General features: G+C 44.7%; 2 protein-coding genes across 7 annotated transcripts in view; one reads left to right on the forward strand and one right to left on the reverse strand.

The window, feature by feature from the left end:
* Positions 1-7,310, reverse strand: part of rapgef2 (Rap guanine nucleotide exchange factor (GEF) 2) — a 206,587-nt gene extending 199,277 nt beyond the window's left edge. For all 6 annotated transcript variants that reach the window (XM_034182089.1, XM_034182090.1, XM_034182087.1 and 3 more), the window contains exon 1: positions 6,649-7,310. In XM_034182089.1, coding sequence (XP_034037980.1) covers positions 6,649-6,717 — 69 coding nt within the window. In that variant the 5' untranslated portion in view covers positions 6,718-7,310. The remainder of the gene's footprint in view (positions 1-6,648) is intronic.
* A 1,544-nt stretch (positions 7,311-8,854) lies between these two features.
* On the forward strand, positions 8,855-18,850 carry LOC117520767 (uncharacterized protein C4orf45). Its single transcript, XM_034182094.1, has 3 exons — positions 8,855-8,939; positions 17,609-17,838; positions 18,788-18,850. The coding sequence occupies exons 1-3, from the start codon at positions 8,876-8,878 to the stop codon at positions 18,842-18,844; spliced, it is 351 nt and encodes a 116-aa protein (XP_034037985.1). The 5' UTR covers positions 8,855-8,875; the 3' UTR covers positions 18,845-18,850.
* The last annotated feature ends 3,304 nt before the right edge of the window (positions 18,851-22,154 follow it).

Consider the following 22,154-nt stretch of genomic DNA (forward strand, 5'->3'; position numbering starts at 1 on the left):
AGTCTATGATGTTCAAGTCTTCAACTCAAAACCTACATGTGGAGCATATGCAATGATGACATTTATCATTACCCCTTCAATTTCTAACTTCACACTGACCCTGTCAGACACTCACTTAACATTCAACACACTCTTGCTTGATAATGACCCCTACACCATTTTTCCTCCCACTCACACCATGACAACTGTCTGTATCCACCTCCAATCCCCCTGGCATTACTTCTCTTCCACTTGGTCTCTTGTACTTATCTCTATTCTTCTCATCTCCATCATATCAGCCAACTCTCTCAAGTACCAGTCATACTGCCAACACTCAAAGTCCTGATTCACTTCCACACTTCTAACTTATCGCCTCTTTTAAGGCTGGGTTCACACGGCAGGATAATTAATCCGATATCGGACCCGATCTTCCCCTTCCGACAATCTTAAGGACGTCCCAACAATCGTGATGACGCTAAAGATAATCTTATCAGATATTCCTCCCGTGTGTGGTGTGTTAAGAGTCCTCTGATCTGCTCGGAAGGGCGTTAGGGGCGCTCCGATCGCAAATCGGGGATATTAAACATGTTGGATTTTTTTGGCCCGATATCGCAGCGTGTGTTGTGTCCCTCCGACCAAAACAAGCTCACAGCCTGCTGAATGTGACGTGCAGCCAATCAGAAAGCGAGGTGACGGACGCACGGAGCAGAAAATAAAATCAAAACAGCTGTTCTGACTTACCAGAAAGTCCGGTGGTCGCGCTGTCTCCACTCCTTTAAAGAACGCCTTTTCTTTTTCTTTTTGTATCTTTTTTTTTCCCTCTGTTGTAAATAGTCCACAAAGTACCTCTGTTTGTTTACTCTGAAGTCACGTTTAATCTCGAGAGATTTTGCGAGATTTCCTGTCTGAACTGTAAATGTTCGTGTGTGAAATCTGTTCGTGTGTGGTGGTGTTGTTCTTACTGTGTGGCTGAACACCACACACTGTACGACCAAACCTGTTAGATCCATGATTTTTTATCTTCACGTGTTGTCTCTCAGGTTTTGGAAACCTAAAGATAATTTTAAGATCCTGCCATGTGAACCAGGCTTAAGACTACTCTAACTTTACACAACAGTAGTCCAATTTCCACTGCCACCCTGTTTTCGAAAAGCACTGGTTTCAGTCACTGTTAACCTGAGCCTCAACTGGTCAGGTGTCACAGACCTAACGGTCCCCCCCTAAAAATCGGTCCGCCCTGCCTTCCCTGCACATGCACCGATTACCACCTCGTTTCTGCTTCAAACTGCACTCCAGTCATCATCTTTCTCACCAACAGATATCTGAAGCTTTTGTGCAACAATCATTTCCACATAAATTCAGCATTATTTCATCATAAAAGATGGAGGAAGCGATCAGAGCACCACAGCTACACAAGCTGCTACCTGCTGCATTCACTGCTCGTCCGTCATTTCAAAGCGTCATTGATTATCGTCTCATTTCTGCTTAAAACGGCCTTGTTTCTGCTTAAAACTGACTTTAGAATGATTTATGAGGTTCTACCTTGCCATCTCATGGCTAATAATCCCAAGAGAGTACGTCTCAGACAAGCTGCTGTGGTCCAAAATAATGCATGCACAGTGGAGTCAGGGCGGACCAATTTTTAGGGGGGGACAGTTCGGTCTGTGACATCGGTATGGAAATTCAATTTGTGATGTACATGTCTTCTAGGCACCTCCAACTGGGAGGAGACCCAAGGGAAGACTCAGGAGACACTGAAGGGATTATAGTTCTACTGCCACTGCGACCAGGATCCGGACAGGCAGCAGAAAACAAATGAATGAATGTTTGCTTAAAGGCAAAATTTACATCAGATGCCCTTCCTGAAGCAACCATACTCGTTTATCTGGGTTTGGGACTGGCACTCAGATTGCACTGGCTTGTGCACCCAATGTGGCTGAGACTTGACAAAATTTATGGTGTGCATCCTTTATGCTTCTTCCCTCATTTACCTGGGCCTGGGACCAGCACTCACAATGCACTTGCATGTGAGTGCTGATAATTCTGATTGCCATTAATCAGAATTATCTTGGTCCAGCTTTACACAATAATTGCTTCAGTAATAAAATGTCTGAAACAAACTAAACACAACTATTCAAGAAATAAAAATACACGTTTAAGCCAGCAAGCAGCACATGACACAATAACACAATAGGAATGTGCATAATGTCAGGATCATTCAGAATCACACACCATACTGCAGTGCGCCTGTTGATATTGTAACAAAACGTCTTGTGATCTGTATCATATTTCATTATTAGGCATGTGAAACTGGTCAAGCTGTGGCATTTTTTTTACTTGACAGATGACCTAAATGATAATCAAATGATTAGTCAATGAATTAGAAACTAAAACAACTATTCTGATGACTGATTAGTCATTAAGTCATTGGCAGAGTGTTAATGAAAAATTGCATCACTGTGTTCCCACTTCCCAAATGTGGCAAACTGTTCACTCTCTTCACTTTAGTAAAGATTTATTATCTTTACACTTTCAAATGCAGGCATCCTAAGTTGGGATTGTCCCGATCCGATCACATGATCGGAAATTGGGCCCGATCACGTGGTTTCAGACTTGATCGAAATCGGACGCTGCATAGGAATCCGATATAGATTTTATCCTCATTATTTTGATCAGCGCTTTTTTAAGATCATTATTGCAGATTAATGGGCCTTTCACGCGTCGGAAGCGTCAGAGGTGTGAGACGCGTTGCTTTTTAGAGGCGTCAGAAGCGTCGCTTTAGCTCGGCTTTTAACACAACGCTTCTGACAGGAGCACGCATTGCCGCTTGTCGGCAGGCTGACAGGGTCAAAGTTCAACCCAATCTTCTTTTTTTTTTAATTGAACATATGAAAAAACATAAGTTCAACCGGACATTCTCACACAGAAACGGGAACAAGAGTTGCGCAGTGAATTTGGGAAGAAAAGATGGAATTGTAACCCGGACAGAGGTGGGGGGAGTTACGCGCGCAAAGTTTGTTTCGCAGAACTGCTGTTTGTGTGTTCACGCGCTCAGCCTGATGCCTCGATGGAATGACAAGAGGATGATGGACACTTTCCCACCGAAACTCTTGCTCAGTCATTCTTCTGTGCGCAGCAGGACCCGGTGCTAACCAAGTCCTCCGGACGACGATCTGTCATTTGATTAACTTCTTCTTCTTCTTTGTTTTTCGGCTGTTCCCGTTAGGGGTCGCCACAGCAGATCAATAGTTTCCATCTCACCCTGTCCTCTGTATCTTCCTCTGTCACACCAACCACCTGCATGTCCTCCTTCAACACGTCCATACACCTCCTCTTTGGCTTCCCTCTTCTCCTCCTGCCTGGTGGCTCCATCCTCAGCATCCTTCTCCCTATATATCCTGGGTCCCTCCTCTGCACATGTCCAAACCATCTCAATCGCGCCTCTCTGACTTTGTCTCCTGTTATCTGATTAACAAAAAGAAAAAAACAAATTGTCCTGTGATCGTTTGTCTGCAAAACGGAGCAAGAGATGGTGTGTGCACGAGTGACGTGCACACTCATCACATTTAGGAGCGCGTCTTAAAGAGCTTCCGTCTTCATTCACGTTCACTGCGCTGCTCTGAACTTGTTGAACACTGATAAAACATCAGAGGGGCACACTGAGGACTGTCAGGATGCAAATGTAAGTAGTTTTTTTTTTTTTTTTACTTTTACTTTTCAAGTTGACTTTTGAACTTTCGACACTTTGAGCTGTGACGTACCTTCGCACTGTCCAATAGGAACAACGCGTCAGGCCAAAACACGGAAGACTAGTGGCAGAAACCACTGATCTGTACAAATGGTAAATGGACTGCATTTATATAGCGCTTTTCCATCTGCATCAGACGCTCAAAGCGCTTTACAATTATGCCTCACATTCACCCCGATGTCAGGGTGCTGCCATACAAGGCGCCCACTACACATCAGGAGCAATAGGGGATTAAAGACCTTGCATAAGGGCCCTTAGTGATTTTCCAGTCAGGTGGGGATTTGAACCACAGATCAGTGCAGAAACCACATGTCTGAAAAAAAATCCTTGGAAATGTTTTTTGTTGTTGTCATTTGTTACCTCAAAATTTATGATTACTGTTTAAAAAAGTTTAGAACACTTGTAATTAAAATAGCTAAATCAATAAATGGTTCTTTAGAAACCTTTCATCTATAAATTAAAACCACCTGTTATTTCAGATTACATAATTTCTTGTTTAACATATGAAACCTTGGACATTTTATTTTTAAACAAATAAAATAACATGGAAATTTGTACATTTTTTAAGTCTGGTAGATTATTACTTGATTGTTCAAGCTACCTCAAGGAGAAGTGCACTGTTTAAGTGACAAATAATAAAATAAGGTGATTAAAATGAAATTATTATATATTTAGCATTTGTTGAGTGTTCATTCAGTTTTTTAAAGTATCGGATCGGGACTCGGTATCGGCAGATAGTCAAAATCAGATGACTTGGAATCGGATCAGGGCCAAAAAAACCTGATCGGGACATCCCTAATCCTAAAATACTTGTAATCATTGCTCATCGTGTGCTCTTATTTTAAACATCTTGGTGGCTATTTTCCTGACCTCTTTAAGTCCAAAATGGATTTGTTTACTGTCTAATCCCCATGATCTTCACAGACACTGCAGATCCCCATCAAGACCCGGATTATGTGGAAACAATGCAAAGTAGGCAGCTTGTCCTTCCAGCTACCTGGCTGTAAAACAGGAGCACTGCAGTGGAGGGCTGCACTTTGTGGCCTTTAACTTTGCCACCTGGCTAAATAAAAGGAGATGACGTCCAACTCCTTGCCAAATTTGTGCAGCTTTTGTTGCCAAGATGACAGTCCGTGATCGCACTGACAGAGTCGTCCTCTGCGGTCGACTGTGTGCTGCTCAGTGAAATTACTTGGTGCAGTTATGAGTTTCAAACTCTTGTCATTTCATCACAGACGACTGAATTTCCCTGAGCTACAGAGATAGATGGGACTGCTGAATTAAGATGTGTCCACCGCCTTTTGGGTCCAAAGGAAAGAAATTCAATTTTAAGGCAGAAGAACAAATAAAACTGTATGAAAAACAGTTCTCAAGCATATATATAACACACACACCTTTACGTTTAACGTACTGTACAGCAGGATTATGGGTAATGATCAAGGTATTGCTTCTGAGTGCTATTTGTTTAATGCGGAGATCCCGAAACAATAGCTGGTATGTGATACATTCGGGTCGAGACCGAGAACTACAGCCTTCATTGAACCCACAGCTCAAGATCAAACTGCTCTTTTATACTGCTACAGCGCTGAAACAAATAAAACATTAATCAGAGACCATGTAGTATTTAGAAAAATTACTTATTTATGTAGGAGAAATGCCAAAAAGACTGTAGCTTTTATAGTGTGAAAATTTGCTGTTTTTCCTGATCATTTGGATTTTGGATTGTTTGATGGAACATCAGACAGGAATGGCATTTTGACACAATTTTCTGCATTTAAAGATGATGATACATGACAGATACACATTTTTAAAATTTTCAGATGAACTGAGGGTTAAGTGGATCATATTGTACAAAAATCAGATTTAGTCTACAGTTTACATGAAATCTGCATGTCTATGGAAGTGGGAGGAAGCCGGAGCACCCAGAGGGTTCCCACGCAAACACGGAGATAACATGCAAACTCCGCACAGTCAGGAACAGGTGGGAAGCGAACCCAGAACTGTCTTGCTGTGATGCAACAGTGGTAGCCATTAATCCACCATGCCACATACAAATAGGATTAATAAATGGAATGGTTTGACTGCTGAGTACTTGGTCGCAAAGTAATGGTCAAACAAGGTTGACCCTGTAACATAAGCATTTATGGTGTAACCTATTCTGTTTACAAAAAAAAAAAAAACACAATTAGCTCAACCAATAATCTGCACCAGTTTTACCAATACTGGAGCAACTTTGACTTCTGATCTGTGCACAAACTGAAATTGACCTTTGTCACAATTTCTGCCATTTTTACCCATCATAACTCCATAACAGTCACACATGGTTTAACTATACCTTTTTGGAATCCCTATGATTAGACAAACAATATGGTACACTTTTAAATATAAATAGAGCATTTTTAATTGAGGACCAATGTGTAATCCTTCATTGAGGTCAAACATCATTTGCAGTGCAGTGCCACATTACAGTATCTGAAATACAGAGGCGCCCATTTCTGAAGAGGACGTGGCTAGCAGGGCGTTTTTTACATTTATGCACACATTACAGGTAATTAATTTGCGACCTGAAAATCGGTTTACGATGACACACTGCAGTTGGACACTTCGTGACCTACATTAGCTTGGTCGAAAGATCTACAAACAGATATACCTCAATCCACAGTGGATTTGAGCAATCTAGCTCGTGCACCGGTTGGGTTGCAGTATTTTGGTGAGAAGTGTCAGATGCAGGTGTCACCTGGATGGATCATAACTTTTGGTGATCTGTGCTGACAGAGGAGCTTTTAGCCAAAAGGAACAAGCACAATGACAACACAAACAAAACGCCACAAATCATCCAGTGTAAGGCGCTAATCTAACCAAGATAAAATGCAACAGCAGAAAGCGATACACCAAGTAAATATGAAGTATTTTATTCTGACCTGTTGCGTCCTTTCTGCCGGATTCATCATCACAGCCTGCCGAAAGCTGTTATCCACATAAGACGCCATTGTTTTGTTGAGACGACGTCTGGAAATGCTTTAATCCTTATCGTGGAGACTGCTTGGGAGTGATCGCGGGATGGAGGTGTTTTTAAAAGAAGTCCCTCGGTGTTTATTTTTCCTCTTGATTTCTTTGCTGTCGATGCTAGCGGATGAGCTGGGAGTGTCCCCGCCGCCAGGCCACGACTGGAGCCCGACAGACGGGCAGTCTGCTCCGTGTGCGTTTCTCAGCCCGAGCCGGAGGACGCCGCCGCTTGTCCCGCCGCCAACAGGGAGAAAAAAATAACTTATCTTAAAAGCTGGAAGTCTTCTCTGCAATTATTTTATTAGCATTCACGCCAGCCTTCACCACAGACATTCTTCGTCTCTTCAGCATTCTGCTAGCGACGAAAATAAATCCCATTAAGGATCCGCCAAGAGGAAAAAAAAAGTCTGTTAAATTACCCCGTTAACAACAACAACATATCGTCCATTATGAGCGGTAGACACCGGTGCACTCAGTGAGGAAATTCATTATAAAAACATTTTTTCTCCCTCTCTCTTTTATGAGTCTAAAAGTGAAGCTAGATCCGCCGCTCGGCTCTGTTGTGTGCCACCATGGTGACTAACTGCGTCAAATTACCCGAGTTGTATAAATGAGCTTCCCGTTTGACCTTTCAAAAGAAAACGCAGGTTAAAGAAAGGTGGCTATCGAAAACGCATTTCACCTGGTGGCAGCAGAGAGATGGTTGGTTGCTTTTGAGAGGTGGGGATGGCTCAATCATCTGCCTGGGTGGTTGCCATCCAGTACCTATTGTGCAGAAATGCACAGCACCTGTATATATTCCCAGACTTGGCCTGACCTGAATGTACCCTGTGCAGACAGTAGCTTTTCATTATAAAAATAATTTGAGACGGATGCACATTCCTTAACAATCCAACAGGTGTCACTGTTCACCAGATGGCAGAACTTTGTCGATGTTGCAGAACGAGCCCCTGCGTCAATGTCGTTTCAGTAACTTCCATTTAATTTATTTTGAAAGTAAATCAGTGTGTGTCCTGATTGGTTGTCGTTGTCTGTGTTAGACTTGACGTATATTCGGGCACAAGAGGCGGCTCATGGGCGAGTCCATTTAACAAAAAAAGGACAATGCAATGTGAATAAAACGATGCTTTGTCGCCACCTAGTGACAGATTAAGGGCATACAAGCGTGAACAACCAAAAAATTAAAATTTGAACTAAAATACATTGGTTCTAGTTCATGTTCATGTATGACAACAATAAATTTAAATTGTAGCAATTTTCGTGGATGGTAAGAACATACGCCATTAACATTATATGATAATATTATATAATATCGTACACGATATTTCCATATTTTTTCCAAGCAAGTTCAAAACGTTTTGAACCCTCACTAAAAAAAAGTATTATACACTAACACAAATATTTAACTATGGTTATGCTGCATAATTTACATAACTACAAACTGAAAGAGTTAAAGCATGGAAATGATTCCCAAATTAATCCAAACATCACCATCATTTCTGCTGACACCTGATTTACATTTCTTCACCATTACATTCTGATGAAAACATCATTATTTATTACAGAATTCTATGTATTTTCCTCAGGTTTGTTGCTTCATCTCCCCTTATTGATGATACAGCATGCATAATAACATAATATTTATTAAATGATTAGTGGATTAATGAATAAGTAGACCAACAGGAAATAACTGACAGCTGCCGTGAGAATGGATTAATCATTTAAATAATGTATCAATAAAAAAAATCTTTAGTTGCAGATTCTCATATGTGAACATAATGCAGCTTTTTCTGTGCAAATGAAATGTAGACTTTTAACTGCTCACCACACAATCAAAGGCACTTTAGGACATCATCTTGGTTTGTGAAATTGGGATTTTGCACCTGTTTCTGACATGTGATGGAATAAATTATACATTGATTAATAAAAAAAAAAAGACTAAACTAAGATTTGACTAAAACCTTTGTTCAATAGCAGAAATAGTTTATTTTTAGGATGTAAATAGGCCATGTTGATGCCATGACAACGGTTTCTACGACAACTTGGCCTAAACCCCATGACCAAAGTAGGCTGCTGGGCTCATGTCACCCAAGGCTGCATGTTACAAAAGTGTGTTGACCCATCATCCAGTCATTGCACAAGATGATCCGAAGCAGTGAAGCAGCTGCTGTTGAGCCACAGAGAGGACAAAGGATGATTTTTACAGGTAGGACAGAAAAACAAGCATTGTGTCCTTTGCATTCTGACATTAATCAAAGGGGTCGTATTATGTATAGTTTTCAGCAAGCCATCACAGGTCATCTGGTGTCTTAAAAACTGATATTAAAGCTTGCAGCCACAAATATATCAATTTGTGACATATGCTGCAAAAGTCTAAAATGAGATGTATTAGGCCAAAATTGAACTTAAAGAACCGTCAACCATATGTAACGTCACCCCTCAAGATACCTAAAATAGTAAAAAAAAAAAAATTAAATAAAAAAAAATACACCATACTACAAAAATCATTTTATTTAAATGCCCAAAACAGTGTAAATGAAACATTTGCTCCAAAAACCAAGTAATTGTTTTTGAAATGATAGGAACATTAAATGAAATGCTTCAAAAATTTAATAGTTGTTTCAAAATTACAGAAATGCTCCATTTAACATTTGCTTTCAAAAACAGAATAGCTGTTTTGGAGTGATCACAAGCAAAATCAAACAGTTGCTTCATAAAATGAGTCACTGCTTCAAATGCTTGAAACACTAGATGAAGCAATTGCATCGCAAAACTGTTTTGTTTTTGTTGTTGTTTTATTTTTTGTTTTATTTTTTGTTTGTTTTTTACAGTTGCAAGAAAAAGAAATTCTTTCTTCTGAAATTAAATCATTAAAAAAATTCTAGAAACAACAAACCCTGTTGTGAGGGCCGCCAGAAGAGGAGGTACTGCTGGCCCACCACCAGAGGGCGCCCTGCCTGAAGTGCGGGCTTCAGGCACGAGAGGGCGCTGCCGCCACGGACACAGCCGGGGGTGACAGCTGTCACTCATTATCTCATGACAGCTGTCACCCATCTACACTTCATCATACCACTCCATAAAAACCGGACGTCATCTCCACCTCGTTGCCGAGATATCATCTACCTGTGAAGGTAATATTCTCAGCCTTAAAACTAACTGTGTCTTAGTCTGAACTCGTTTTACAGCTGTTTTCCTGTGGAGTGCCTTATCTGGGAGATTGGCGTAATCAGCGACGGCTTCGCTTCACACCCCAGCCAGATAAGTGTTTGAGACAGGAGCTGCACGAGTGTGTGTGAGAGGTGGAGGTGGAATCTCCACCATTGTTGCTACTGGGTGTGCACACACCCACATCTTATTGTTTCTGCTCCTCGCCAGCAGTACCAGATCCGACATTCGGAGACGGTGGCCACCTGGGGACATGGGACTTGGCGGCTCCAGTATTCTCCAGGTTCGGTGGCGGAGGAAATCGTGTGGTTCCGGTTCTTCTCAGGACAGACGTCTTCTATCTTCGAGCCTGCCCACACGTCACCTTTGTGGATTGACTGTTTGCAAAATACTGTATTCCTCTGTATTGTGGTTGTGCTCATTCACAACAGTAAAGTGTTCATATTCGACTCTTTCATTGTCCGTTCATTTACGCCCCCTGTTGTGGGTCCGTGTCACTACACTTTCCCAACAGGATATCTCGGCCAATGTCATGGATCCCGAGGGGCATCACCCATCTGTTGAACAGCCAATGGAAGAGCAGGGTGCACAGGTGTCTGCAGGAGGCGTGATTGGTGAGTTGCAGCAAATCCTCACCGCCTTTACCGCTCGGTTGGATCTGATGACCGAGCAAAACGTCATCCTTAATCGCAGGATGGAGGCTCTCACCGCACAGGTGGAAGCGCGCGCTCAGGGCGCTGCTGCAGCTCCTCCTCCTGCCGACCCAGTGCAGAATAAAGACATTCCACTGGTCGTTCAACGACCCCCCCCCCCCCACCATCCCCTGAAGCATACATAAGTCCCCCAGAGCCGTACGGAGGTTGTGTGGAGACGTGCGCGGACTTCCTTATGCAGTGTTCGCTCGTCTTTGCACAACGACCCGTAATGTACGCGTCTGACGCCAGTAAGGTGGCTTATGTAATTAACTTGCTTCGTGGTGAGGCACGCACTTGGGCTACGGCGCTTTGGGAGCAAAAGTCACGGCTCCTTACCATTTATACTGGGTTTGTGAGGAAGTTCAGAACAGTTTTTGATCACCCTAACAGAGGAGAGACTGCTTCAACAGTGCTGCTGTCAATGAGACAGGGGCGCCGGAGCGCAGCCGAATATGCAGTCGACTTCCGCATCGCGGCTGCAAGGTCCGGCTGGAATAACGTTGCGCTCCGCGCCGCCTTCATAAACAGACTGTCGTCGGTCCTGAAGGAGCACCTGGTAGCGAAGGAAGAACCACGGGATTTAGATGGGCTTATTGATCTCGTTATACGGTTAGACAATCGGTTGGAGGAACGCCGTCGGGAGCGAGACGAAGGACGTGGCCGGGCACGCGCCGTCCCTCTCCCTTCTGGGTCCGAAAAGGTTCCACCCTCCCCACGCTCCACAGCCTCAGCTCTCCGTGTGGCAACAGCTACCCCTGCTGACAAAGCTATGGACACGAGCAGGGCCACATTTAACAGACAGAGGAGGCTGGCCCGCGGGGAGTGCTTTGTCTGCGGCTCGAGTGAGCACCAGCAGAGAGACTGCCCCAAGCGGTTTAAACACCAACGCCCGCCCCTAGAAACTGGGCTTAGGGTGGGCCAAGACATTCACGTGGGACACACACATATTTCCACACGACTCCCAGTTACAATCCTGAGCGGGGATTTAACCTTCAAGCCCCAGCACTGGTGGACACAGGGTCAGAAGGGAATCTGCTAGACAGCAGATAGGCTAGGGAGGTAGGGCTCCCTCTGGTGGCGCTCCCTTCGCCATTGCAGGTGCGGGCACTAGATGGCACCCTTCTCCCTTTAATCACGCACAAGACACAACCTGTAACTCTGGTGGTGTCTGGAAATCATCAGGAGGAGATCGAGTTTTTTGTGACTCCTTCTACCTCCCGAGTGATTTTGGGCTTCCCGTGGATGTTGAAACACAATCCCCGGATTGATTGGCCGTCTGGGGTGGTGGTTCAGTGGCGCAAAACCTGCCATTGGATGTGTTTAGGTTCCTCGGTTCCTCCCGGTTTACAGGCTAAAGAGGAGGTCAAAGTCCCTCCCAATCTGATGGCGGTGCCGGTTGAGTACCACGATCTTGCTGACGTTTTCAGCAAGGATCTGGCACTCACCCTTCCCCCGCACCGTCCATACGATTGTGCCATTGATTTGGTTCCAGGCGTGGAGTTCCCGTCCAGCAGGCTGTACAACCTCTCACGACCTGAGCACGAATCAATGGAGACCTACATCCGGGACTCATTAGCTGCCGGGCTGATCCGGAATTACACCTCCCCGATGGGTGCAGGTTTCTTTTTTGTGGGCAAGAAAGATGGCGGACTCCGTCCATGCATTGATTACAGGGGGCTGAATGAGATTACGGTTCGCAATCGATACCCGTTGCCCTTGTTAGATTCCGTGTTCACCCCCCTGCATGGAGCCAAAATCTTTACAAAGTTGGATCTTAGGAATGCGTATCACCTGGTTCGGGTCCGGAAGGGAGACGAGTGGAAGACGGCATTTAACACCCCATTACGTCATTTTGAGTACCTGGTCATGCCGTTCGGCCTCACTAACGCCCCCGCGACGTTCCAAGCTTTGGTTAATGACGGGGGTTTATCATCTCCTCCAACTCCGTCGCCCCTGATCCGGCCAAGGTTGCGGCGGTGAGAGATTGGCCCCAATCAACAAGCCGTAGGAAGCTGCAACAGTTCCTCGGCTTTGCAAATTTCTACAGGAGGTTCATTAAGGGCTACAGTCAGGTAGTTAGCCCCCTGACAGCCTTGACCTCTCCAAAAGTCCCCTTCACCTGGTCGGATCAGTGCGAAGCCGCGTTCAAGGAGTTGAAACGACGGTTCTCGACTGCACCACTTCTGGTGCAGCCCAACCCTAGCCGCCAGTTTGTGGTTGAAGTGGACGCCTCTGACTCAGGGATAGGAGCCGTGCTATCCCAGAGCGGAGAGACCGATAAGGTTCTTCACCCGTGTGCCTACTTTTCTCACAGGTTGACCCCGGCTGAATGGAACTATGACGTCGGCAACCGAGAACTCCTTGCGGTGAAAGAGGCTCTTGAGGAGTGGAGACACCTGTTGGAGGGAGCGTCTGTGCCGTTCACGGTTTTCACTGACCATCGGAACCTGGAGTATATCAGGACCGCCAAGCGGCTGAACCCCAGGCAAGCCCGCTGGTCATTGTTCTTCAGACGTTTTGACTTCAGGATCACCTATCGCCCTGGGACCAAGAACCAGAGATCGGATGCCTTGTCCTGGGTACACGAAGACGAAGTCAAAACTGAGCTGTCGGATCCACCGGAGCCCATCATTCCGGAGTCCACTATCGTGGCCACCCTCACCTGGGATGTGGAGAAGACCGTCCGGGAGGCCCTGGCACGGAGCCCGGATCCCGGAACTGGGCCGAAGAATCGACTTTACGTCCCACCAGAGGCCAGAGCTGCAGTCTTGGATTTCTGTCACGGTTCCAAGCTCTCCTGTCATCAAGGGGTGCGAAGGACCGTGGCAGTTGTCCGGCAGCGCTTCTGGTGGGCGTCTATGCAGGCCGATGTTCAGGAGTATATCCAGGCCTGCACCACCTGTGCCAGGGGCAAGGCAGACCACAAAAGGTCCCAAGGACTTCTTCAGCCCCTTCCTGTGCCTCATCGTCCCTGGTCCCATATCGGCCTGGATTTCGTCATGGGCCTCCTGCCATCCCAGGGCAACACCACCATCCTCACGATAGTGGACCGATTCTCCAAGGCGGCCCACTTCGTGGCCCTCCCGAAGCTCCCAACGGCCCAGAAGACAGCAGACCTCCTGGTCCACCACGTCGTCCGTCTGCATGGGATACCAACTGACGTAGTCTCGGATCGTGGTCCCCAGTTTTCCTCTCAAGTCTGGAGGAGTTTCTGCAGAGAACTGGGGGCCACCGTGAGCCTCTCGTCCGGGTACCACCCACAGACGAACGGATAGGCAGAACGGGCCAACCAAGAGTTGGAACAGACCCTCCGCTGTGTGACATCCACGCACCCGATGGCCTGGAGTAACCATCTGGCCTGGATCGAGTATGCACATAACAGCCAGGTGTCTTCTGCCACCGGCCTCTCCCCATTTGAGGTGTGTCTAGGGTACCAGGCCCCATTGTTTCCCGTGGTGGAGGGAGAGGTCGGTGTGCCCTCAGTCCAGGCCCAACTGCGGAGGTGCCGTCGGGTGTGGCGCACCACCCGTTCTGCCTTGTTGAAGGCCCGGACGAGGGCTAAGACCCATGCAGACCGCCGGCGGTCCCCGGCCCATGCATACCAGCCCGGGCAGGAGGTGTGGTTGTCAACGAAGGACATCCCCCTCCAAGTGGACTCCCCTAAGTTGAAGGACAGGTACATCGGACCATTTAAAATCCTCAAGATCCTCAGCCCTGCCGCAGTGAAGCTCCAACTCCCAGCTTCACTGCGGATCCACCCTGTTTTCCATGTGTCCAGACTGAAACCACACCACACCTCACCCCTCTGTGCTCCCGGTCCGGCGCCGCCTCCTGCCCGGATCATTGACGGGGAGCCGGCTTGGACAGTGCGCCGGCTCCTGGACGTTCGTTGAATGGGCCGGGGGTTCCAGTATTTGGTGGACTGGGAGGGGTATGGACCCGAAGAACGCTCCTGGGTAAAGAGGAGCTTCATCCTGGACCCGGCCCTCCTGGCCGATTTCTACCGCCGTCACCCGGATAAACCTGGTCGGCGCCAGGAGGCGCCCGTTGGGGGGGGGTCCTGTTGTGTGGGCCACCAGAAGAGGAGATACTGCTGGCCCACCACCAGAGGGCGCCCTGCCTGAAGTGCGGGCTTCAGGCACGAGAGGGCGCTGCCGCCACGGACACAGCCGGGGGTGACAGCTGTCACTCATTATCTCATGACAGCTGTCACCCATCTACACTTCATCATACCACTCCATAAAAACCGGACGTCATCTCCACCTCATTGCCGAGATATCATCGACCTGTGAAGGTAATATTCTCAGCCTTAAAACTAACTGTGTCTTAGTCTGAACTCATTTTACAGCTGTTTTCCTGTGGAGTGCCTTATCTGGGAGATTGGCGTAATCAGCGACGGCTTCGCTTCACACCCCAGCCAGATAAGTGTTTGAGACAGGAGCTGCACGAGTGTGTGTGAGAGGTGGAGGTGGAATCTCCACCATTGTTGCTACTGGGTGTGCACACACCCACATCTTATTGTTTCTGCTCCTCGCCAGCAGTACCAGATCCGACATTCGGAGACGGTGGCCACCTGGGGACTCGGGACTTGGCGGCTCCAGTATTCTCCAGGTTCAGTGGCGGAGGAAATCGTGTGGTTCCGGTTCTTCTCAGGACAGACGTCTTCTATCCTCGACACTTTACAAGCTGATTATTGTTAGAAATCCTGTTAAAAACAGGTGCTACAGAAAGGAAATAATTATTTGAATGAAGGAATGAATGAATAAATGAATTTATTCGGCACACACAGATCCAAAAACAACAAGAAACTTACAAAAAAAGAAAAGAATCCAACAACACACCATGTGCCCGAAAGGGTGTAGGCAGAAGCAAAAGCTTTTTTTAACCAAATTATACAAATGTGTATAAAATTACACATATACACATGATAACTAATACAAAGTTTAAATTAATCTCTGAACGACAATTTCAAAAACACAAACTCTCGGCCGGATCTGGGCTTTGATTCGGGTTTTCCCTCTGTCTTTTTTCCCCTTCACATACCCCAGCCTTGATTTACTAGTTATTTTATTTTCATCATGTGGTTATTCTCTGTTCTGTTTTAATTTGTCACTTTGTTTCTTTGTTACTTTTTGTACTTTGGTCATGGTTTAGTTCTGTTCTTGTTTTATTCAGTCAGTCTGTGTTGTCATTGTTTATCATTTAGTTATCATTTGTTTTTCGTTGTTCCCATTGCTTATATGATCTTTTGTACTTTAATATCAGGTTTTGTTTATCACTTAGTCTCTGTCTTATTTTCTGGTCTGTTTAGTCATTTTTTGTTTTCTTAGTCAGTTCCTGTTCAGTTTGGTCTTAGTGTTTATTCTCTTACTATTTTCTTATCAGTTCTCATGTAGTTTCTTCTAGTTCTTATGCTCATGTCTGATTTTAGTTCCGGTTCATAGTAATATTGTATTCGGTTGTAACTCTGTTCATTGTCCCCTATTATTCCTCATGCCCAGTTAATTATGTTCACTTCACGCCCTGCACCTGCCATTATGTTTTTTCCCTCACTTTGATTCAGTCTGTTTTATGTTTCCATTCACTCACACTCTTTGCACCTGCTCACGCATCTTTGTGTCTTACCTCACTCCACCTTGTGTTGTCCTTCCTCACTATCTTGCAACATACTTCATCTCGGTCGGTCCACTAGCCATGCCCCCTTTCTAGATTGCTCCACACATGCACGTCATTAACACCACCTATCCCTGTTTCACACCAATTAGTCCGCCATCATTTAAACCCTCACAGTCTCACAGTCCCTCGCCAGTTTGTTGTCGCTTTGTGCACACATTCCAGCCTTTGTATTTTGTCCTGGTTTCTTGCTTTGCCATGTACTGTGTTTTGCTCTGTCCTCCTCGACCACACCTTTTTGCCTCATCCTCGAAAACTGTGTTTGCTCGTGCCTTTGAACCCTGCCAGAATATGACTGCATTTTTGCGTGACCCCCTAGTGTGCCTCTGCTCCACTGACTGACCACCTGTGTACTGGACCTGAGCCTGGAATAAAGACCATGATTTCTCACACGCCTAAACCAAGTCTGGGAGTCTGCTTCGTGGGTCCAGCCGCTTCTGCTGCCAGGCAGCCGCCTGCCTTGACACAAACATGCAAACAGCAGTGCACCAAAAACAAAACAAGATTAGTGAACCTAATTCATTGTGCTATAACAAGTAATCAAAAAAAAATTTGTAGAGCCTTTTAAAGCCAACCAAATTACTGAGTGATTTTATGTTACCTGGGCAATTATTCCAAATATTAACACCTTTAACAGAAACACAATGACTTTTTACGGTAGTTCGAATCTTTGATTTCTGAAATAGTAATGTTCCTTGGAAAATTATAACTGGACTCTCTCATTTTAAACAGGTCTTGGACATGTGGTAAAAGTTATTTTTTTTACTTTAAACATAAAGTTAACATTTTTACTTTAAACATAGTAAATGAGAAAGTTTCCTTCAGAGTCCGAATAAATTTTTAAAGTCCTGGAAAGGAAACATTTAAACGGATCATTTTTTAAAGTGTTGCCACGCAAAATGAAACTGTTGCTTCAGAAAATGATACACTGCTTCAAAATGCTTGAAACACTTAATTCACAAGCTCACTTTTTTCAAACACTTTAAATATTAAATTAAACGGTTTTTGTTTCAGGAAAAAGGTTTGCTGTTTCTAAACACCAAATGAAATGCTCACATTTGTTTTGACATATAGGAAACACTAAATGAAACATTTACAGTATAAAGTGGATAACTATTCTGAAATGACAGAAAAAAATTTCAAAATGTTGCAACGCTAAGTGAAACAGGTGTTTCAGAAAATGGTTCACTGCTTTCAAAACACTCAAAATTTCAAACATTAAGGAAAAAACACTGCTTCAGAAAATATTTTTCAAAACACATGCAACACTTCAACACTGACATCTAGTGGTCAAAAGGCAACGCCCCTGAGTTTATCCTGTGTTGCATGTGCACTGGTTAAGGTCCAGGTGGAGTTGGAGACTACAGGCCTAGATCAAACTATTTCCCCGGGTACATTGGCATTGGCGCCACATCGCCACAAGCTACCAGCGACCTCAGTTACCTGTTCCGAAGTGCACCACACGGTCCTTCACCGGGGCCCAAGCACAGCCATGTGGGGGAGGTTGGCTGGGGCTGGCAGTATAACCAGCTGCTGAACAGAGAGGCACTGCACAGCAACATGCAAATTAAGGTACAACTAAAAATGCAACACGTGCTGAGTGTGCAAATAATGCAGAAGCATCATCCATCAGTGAACACGATACGCTCCACAGTAGCCATCGAGCAGTTCTGGCGTCTCCTTAAATGTGAAGATCTGCTTTTCTTCTGAGGCCAGTCAGATTTCAGGGGCGGATCTAGCATCATGTTGTGGTGGTGGTGTGGCGGGGGTGGGGGTGGTGACTTAGTTGGATGTTGGATGTGGCAAAGGCGTACTGTGGTGGCAACGCAACAAGGGATATGAATTTGGAGGTTGCTGTCGGATTTTTATGTGCTTTGGCTGCATTCATTTTTATGATACACATTCAAATATTTATTTATATTTAGTACTTATATATTAAATAACTAATATTTTTATAGTTATATAGTTTTGTGTGCTGGAAAGAGTTCTATCTGGCAACACTGATGATGGTCAAACTTGTGCCTTGCTCACAGAACATGAACAAGTCTGGAAAAATTGAAAAAAAATTATACATGATGCATGCCACTTTTAATAATTTCCCTGAAAACGTGATTTGCTACTTTATTTTGTTTAATAAGAATTTTTTTTTTTTTTTTTTTTTAATAATTCCAGTTTTTGAAATACGTTCCAGTGGTGTGTGGAAGCAAAAGATGTGTATGTGGAGGGGTTGGGGCTTGAAAATACTCCAAAAGGGGGGTTCTGTAGAAAAAGTTTGGGAATCATCATTTTTAATACACAATTTTTATTTTAAACATTTTGTATGCAGCAGTGTACATCAGTCAGCCTTTGTTTATGCAAGGCCTTCCCCATATTTTATCACACCTTTGAACAGCAACTCCAGGGGGGTTGCAACCCCCTCAACCACCCTCTAGAGCCACCACTGGATTCATCACTTTATAACATGCATTAATTAAAATGACAGAAGAAAAATCAAACTGATCTCAAACCTTATTTTTGGCAGAAAGCCGAATTACAAGCAACGCTGGAGGACAGAGTGACTCAAACTTTCCAGAACTAACAGTAAGTCAGTATTTAGAAAAACCACTTTAGACATGTTGGACGTCTGTGCTTTTTAATTGATCAGTGTCACGTTACATTCATATAACGTGCCAAACGGTTATGCAAGTCCAGCTCTTGTTTGCAGAGTGTGGAGTGACCGCATTGTAGGTTATCTGTTGCCACATTCATAATGCAGCATCTCCCATTTGAACAGAAACAGACCTCCTCAAGCATGACACCAAATCTGCCAGTCCGAACATGGACTGACCCAATCACTCTGGAAGGATCACATTCTACCTGAATACCAGTTCTTCAATTACATCATCTACATAATTAACTTAGATGTACAAAGCATATCTCCAGCAGTGGGTCTCCATCCTGATCCTCATGGAACTTTGCTCAACAGATTTTCCATCTTTGCTTTGTTGGCACTCAACTGGCCAAATCTAGCGATGACCATCCCTTCCTTGATTGTCTGAACCACCTGACTGAGATAATTACCTTTGGGTTGAGCTGGAAAAGATGGAAAACATGCAGAGTCCTTGAGGCCCAGGTTAGGTCAGGACTCGGCACAGACGCTGGTGCCGCACACCACCTCTTTCACCACCCTACGGAAATGCCATGCGTCCTGATTTTCAACCACATGGGACGTTCACCAGTCCATCCCCACAACTGGAAATCAGTCACCTAACTGCCACAGCCAAGTGATACTTGGGTGTCCCCTTTACCTGGTCTAGTCAGCAGGGTCTTTGACTATAGGGTGCCTGTGTGATGGATCATGCTCAGGAAAATGGGACAAATGTAAAACTATGTGCATGTGGCCCATGTTGCTGAGCACAATCCTACATGCAGGGGCTTCATAGCCAAAGACCCCAATGACTGGATCAGGCCAATGTTAAGTCTAGCTAGAGGAGATAAATGGTTCCAGTAGATAATTCATGGACTGCAGATCTGGCTTGGTGCTTGGTAATTAAGAGCAAACGTATTCAATTTAACTTCAATTTATTTAATTTATATAGCGCCAAATCACAACAAAAGCTGCCTCAAGGTGCTTCACACAAGTAAGGTCTAACCGTACCAACCCCTAGAGCAAGCACACAGGCGACAGTGGTAAGGAAAAACTCCCTCTGATAATTTTGAGGAAGAAACCTCAAGCAGTCCAGACTCAAAGGGGTGACCCACTGCTTAGGTCATAAAATTTTGTGATGCGTGAAATAGATATTGTAAAATGATCTTCAACCTGGCTGTGTCTGTAAAAAATTGCTTTTATGGTTTTATAAATAAGTCATATACAAACCCATCTGCCTGGTGGTGACCCCTAGATACCACTGCCCCCCTCCTCCCAAATGGGGTGGTCAGTCTATCAAAAGTTACTTACCTGTTTTCTGCTGGTTACACTGAGGTAATGTAAGTGAAATGTCTTACCCAAGGATACAGAGTTTACTGATAGTCCAAGGCCTAAAACGTCTGCAAGGTACTATGTGTTTGGCAGTGATGAATTAATCCTACTCAAGTTCCTTAAGTCTCACCTACTGGTTGCTTTGAATACCTTTCCTAACTTGACATCTGTTGTCTCCTAGACACAATGATGGCTCACAGCTCAAGGACGCCAAGCTTCAGACAAACAGCTTGTGTGAACAGCAGTCCAATCGAAGCCTCAACATGAAGAAAGTCAAGAAGACTGAACTAATTAGACCTTTCTCAAAACCACCTGGGCTTCTGTGCCCTGGAACTAAAAATACAATTTTCACTTTGGGCCATTATATTTACACTATTGTTTGAAGTGACATGAAGTTGATGTCTTTGGATGCAGCCTCATTTCCACCAAGTGGACCGAGTTGTAACAGAATGCTATTTTGTGCATTTCCACATTCAAATTTAGGTACGGGTACCAAAATAACCAGCCTGTACTGTGCCACATTTTGGCACCTTTTGCTCAGAGAACCAAAATAATGGAAAGGTAACAAAAGGGAGGAGATAAGCCACTGCTGTCCATTGAATGGCTCATAGCAACATAAGAACACATCATCATCCTGAGACAGCTTTCCTGCTATACAGAATCCTATCAGAAATACATGCAGCTTTTTAAATATCCACACAGCGAACAATGTCAAGCAGCCAAGCTTGGTCAAACAAGGAGGTGCAGACTGTCCTGTGATCACTGCAGAGGAACAGTGACATGACGTCACGCTGCCCATCTCAATGAGGCGCATGTCGACATCTACCATGTTCCACCTACCAAACAAAGGGTACTGCTGGCAGTGAAAACACAAGTCAAGCCATGCTTAACTGTTTTGAACCATACCACATCATGCCGTACCGACCCGGACTGCTCAGTGGAAACGAGGCGACACTACCACCCGAGGTTGTATAACTTTTGATATGCCATTTTGTTTCCCTACCTATAGAAACTTGAAAAAAGCATGATAACCATGCCAGGGTGGCAGCTGTAGCCAGGAAGGAGTCCACATTATTTGTCAAGTCAGTTTATTTTATTTATATAGCACCAAACACAACAACGCTGCTTCAGGGCGCTTCACACGGGTAATAGGTCGAACCTTATTTATTAGACATATGCCAGTAGGTGCCAGCGTTTTTAAATACAGTCAGCATACACACAGGCTAAATCATCAAGGTGTCGTCAGGGCCTTGAGCAAGCACACAGGCACCACAGTCAGGAGTAAAAACAGCAAAAATGGTGGCAACTCATAATTCATTGACCCCTACCTGGTCATAGCTACGGCCCTGGAGAGAGACACACACACACACACACACACACACACACACACACACACACACACACACACACACACACACACACACACACACACACACACACACACACACACACACACACACACACTTCTCTCAGCACACCTGGATGAGTGGATCTTGTTTTTGTCAGTTTCTACATGTTGGACTGTTACGGGTTGGTCAGTCGTACTGGGTGGAGCCAAGTGATTTATGACTTTTAGTGAAATCTTGATTATGTTTAGCTCTGTGCATGTGTGTGAAGCACCAGGCTGCTACATTCGAAATTAACAGGACATGTTAAAGAAATGCAATGCCATCAAATAAATAAATGAATAAAACAAGGAGAAGAAAAAGAAAAATTTAATGAGTGCAATCCATGGATTCTGGATCAAGATATCACTTTATACAGGCTTTGAAGGATTACGTCAAAATTACATCATGGATTCTCACCAAATTTGCACCACAGATCGATGTTAGGGCATGGAAGACTCCATTAAATTTTGGAGGTTGATCCAGATCCAGATCCAGATTCTGGATCAAGATTGCCCTTTATATAGTCTTTGAAGGATTACTTC

Source organism: Thalassophryne amazonica, chromosome 11 (assembly GCF_902500255.1).
Source record: "Thalassophryne amazonica chromosome 11, fThaAma1.1, whole genome shotgun sequence".
Classification (NCBI taxonomy): domain Eukaryota; kingdom Metazoa; phylum Chordata; class Actinopteri; order Batrachoidiformes; family Batrachoididae; genus Thalassophryne; species Thalassophryne amazonica.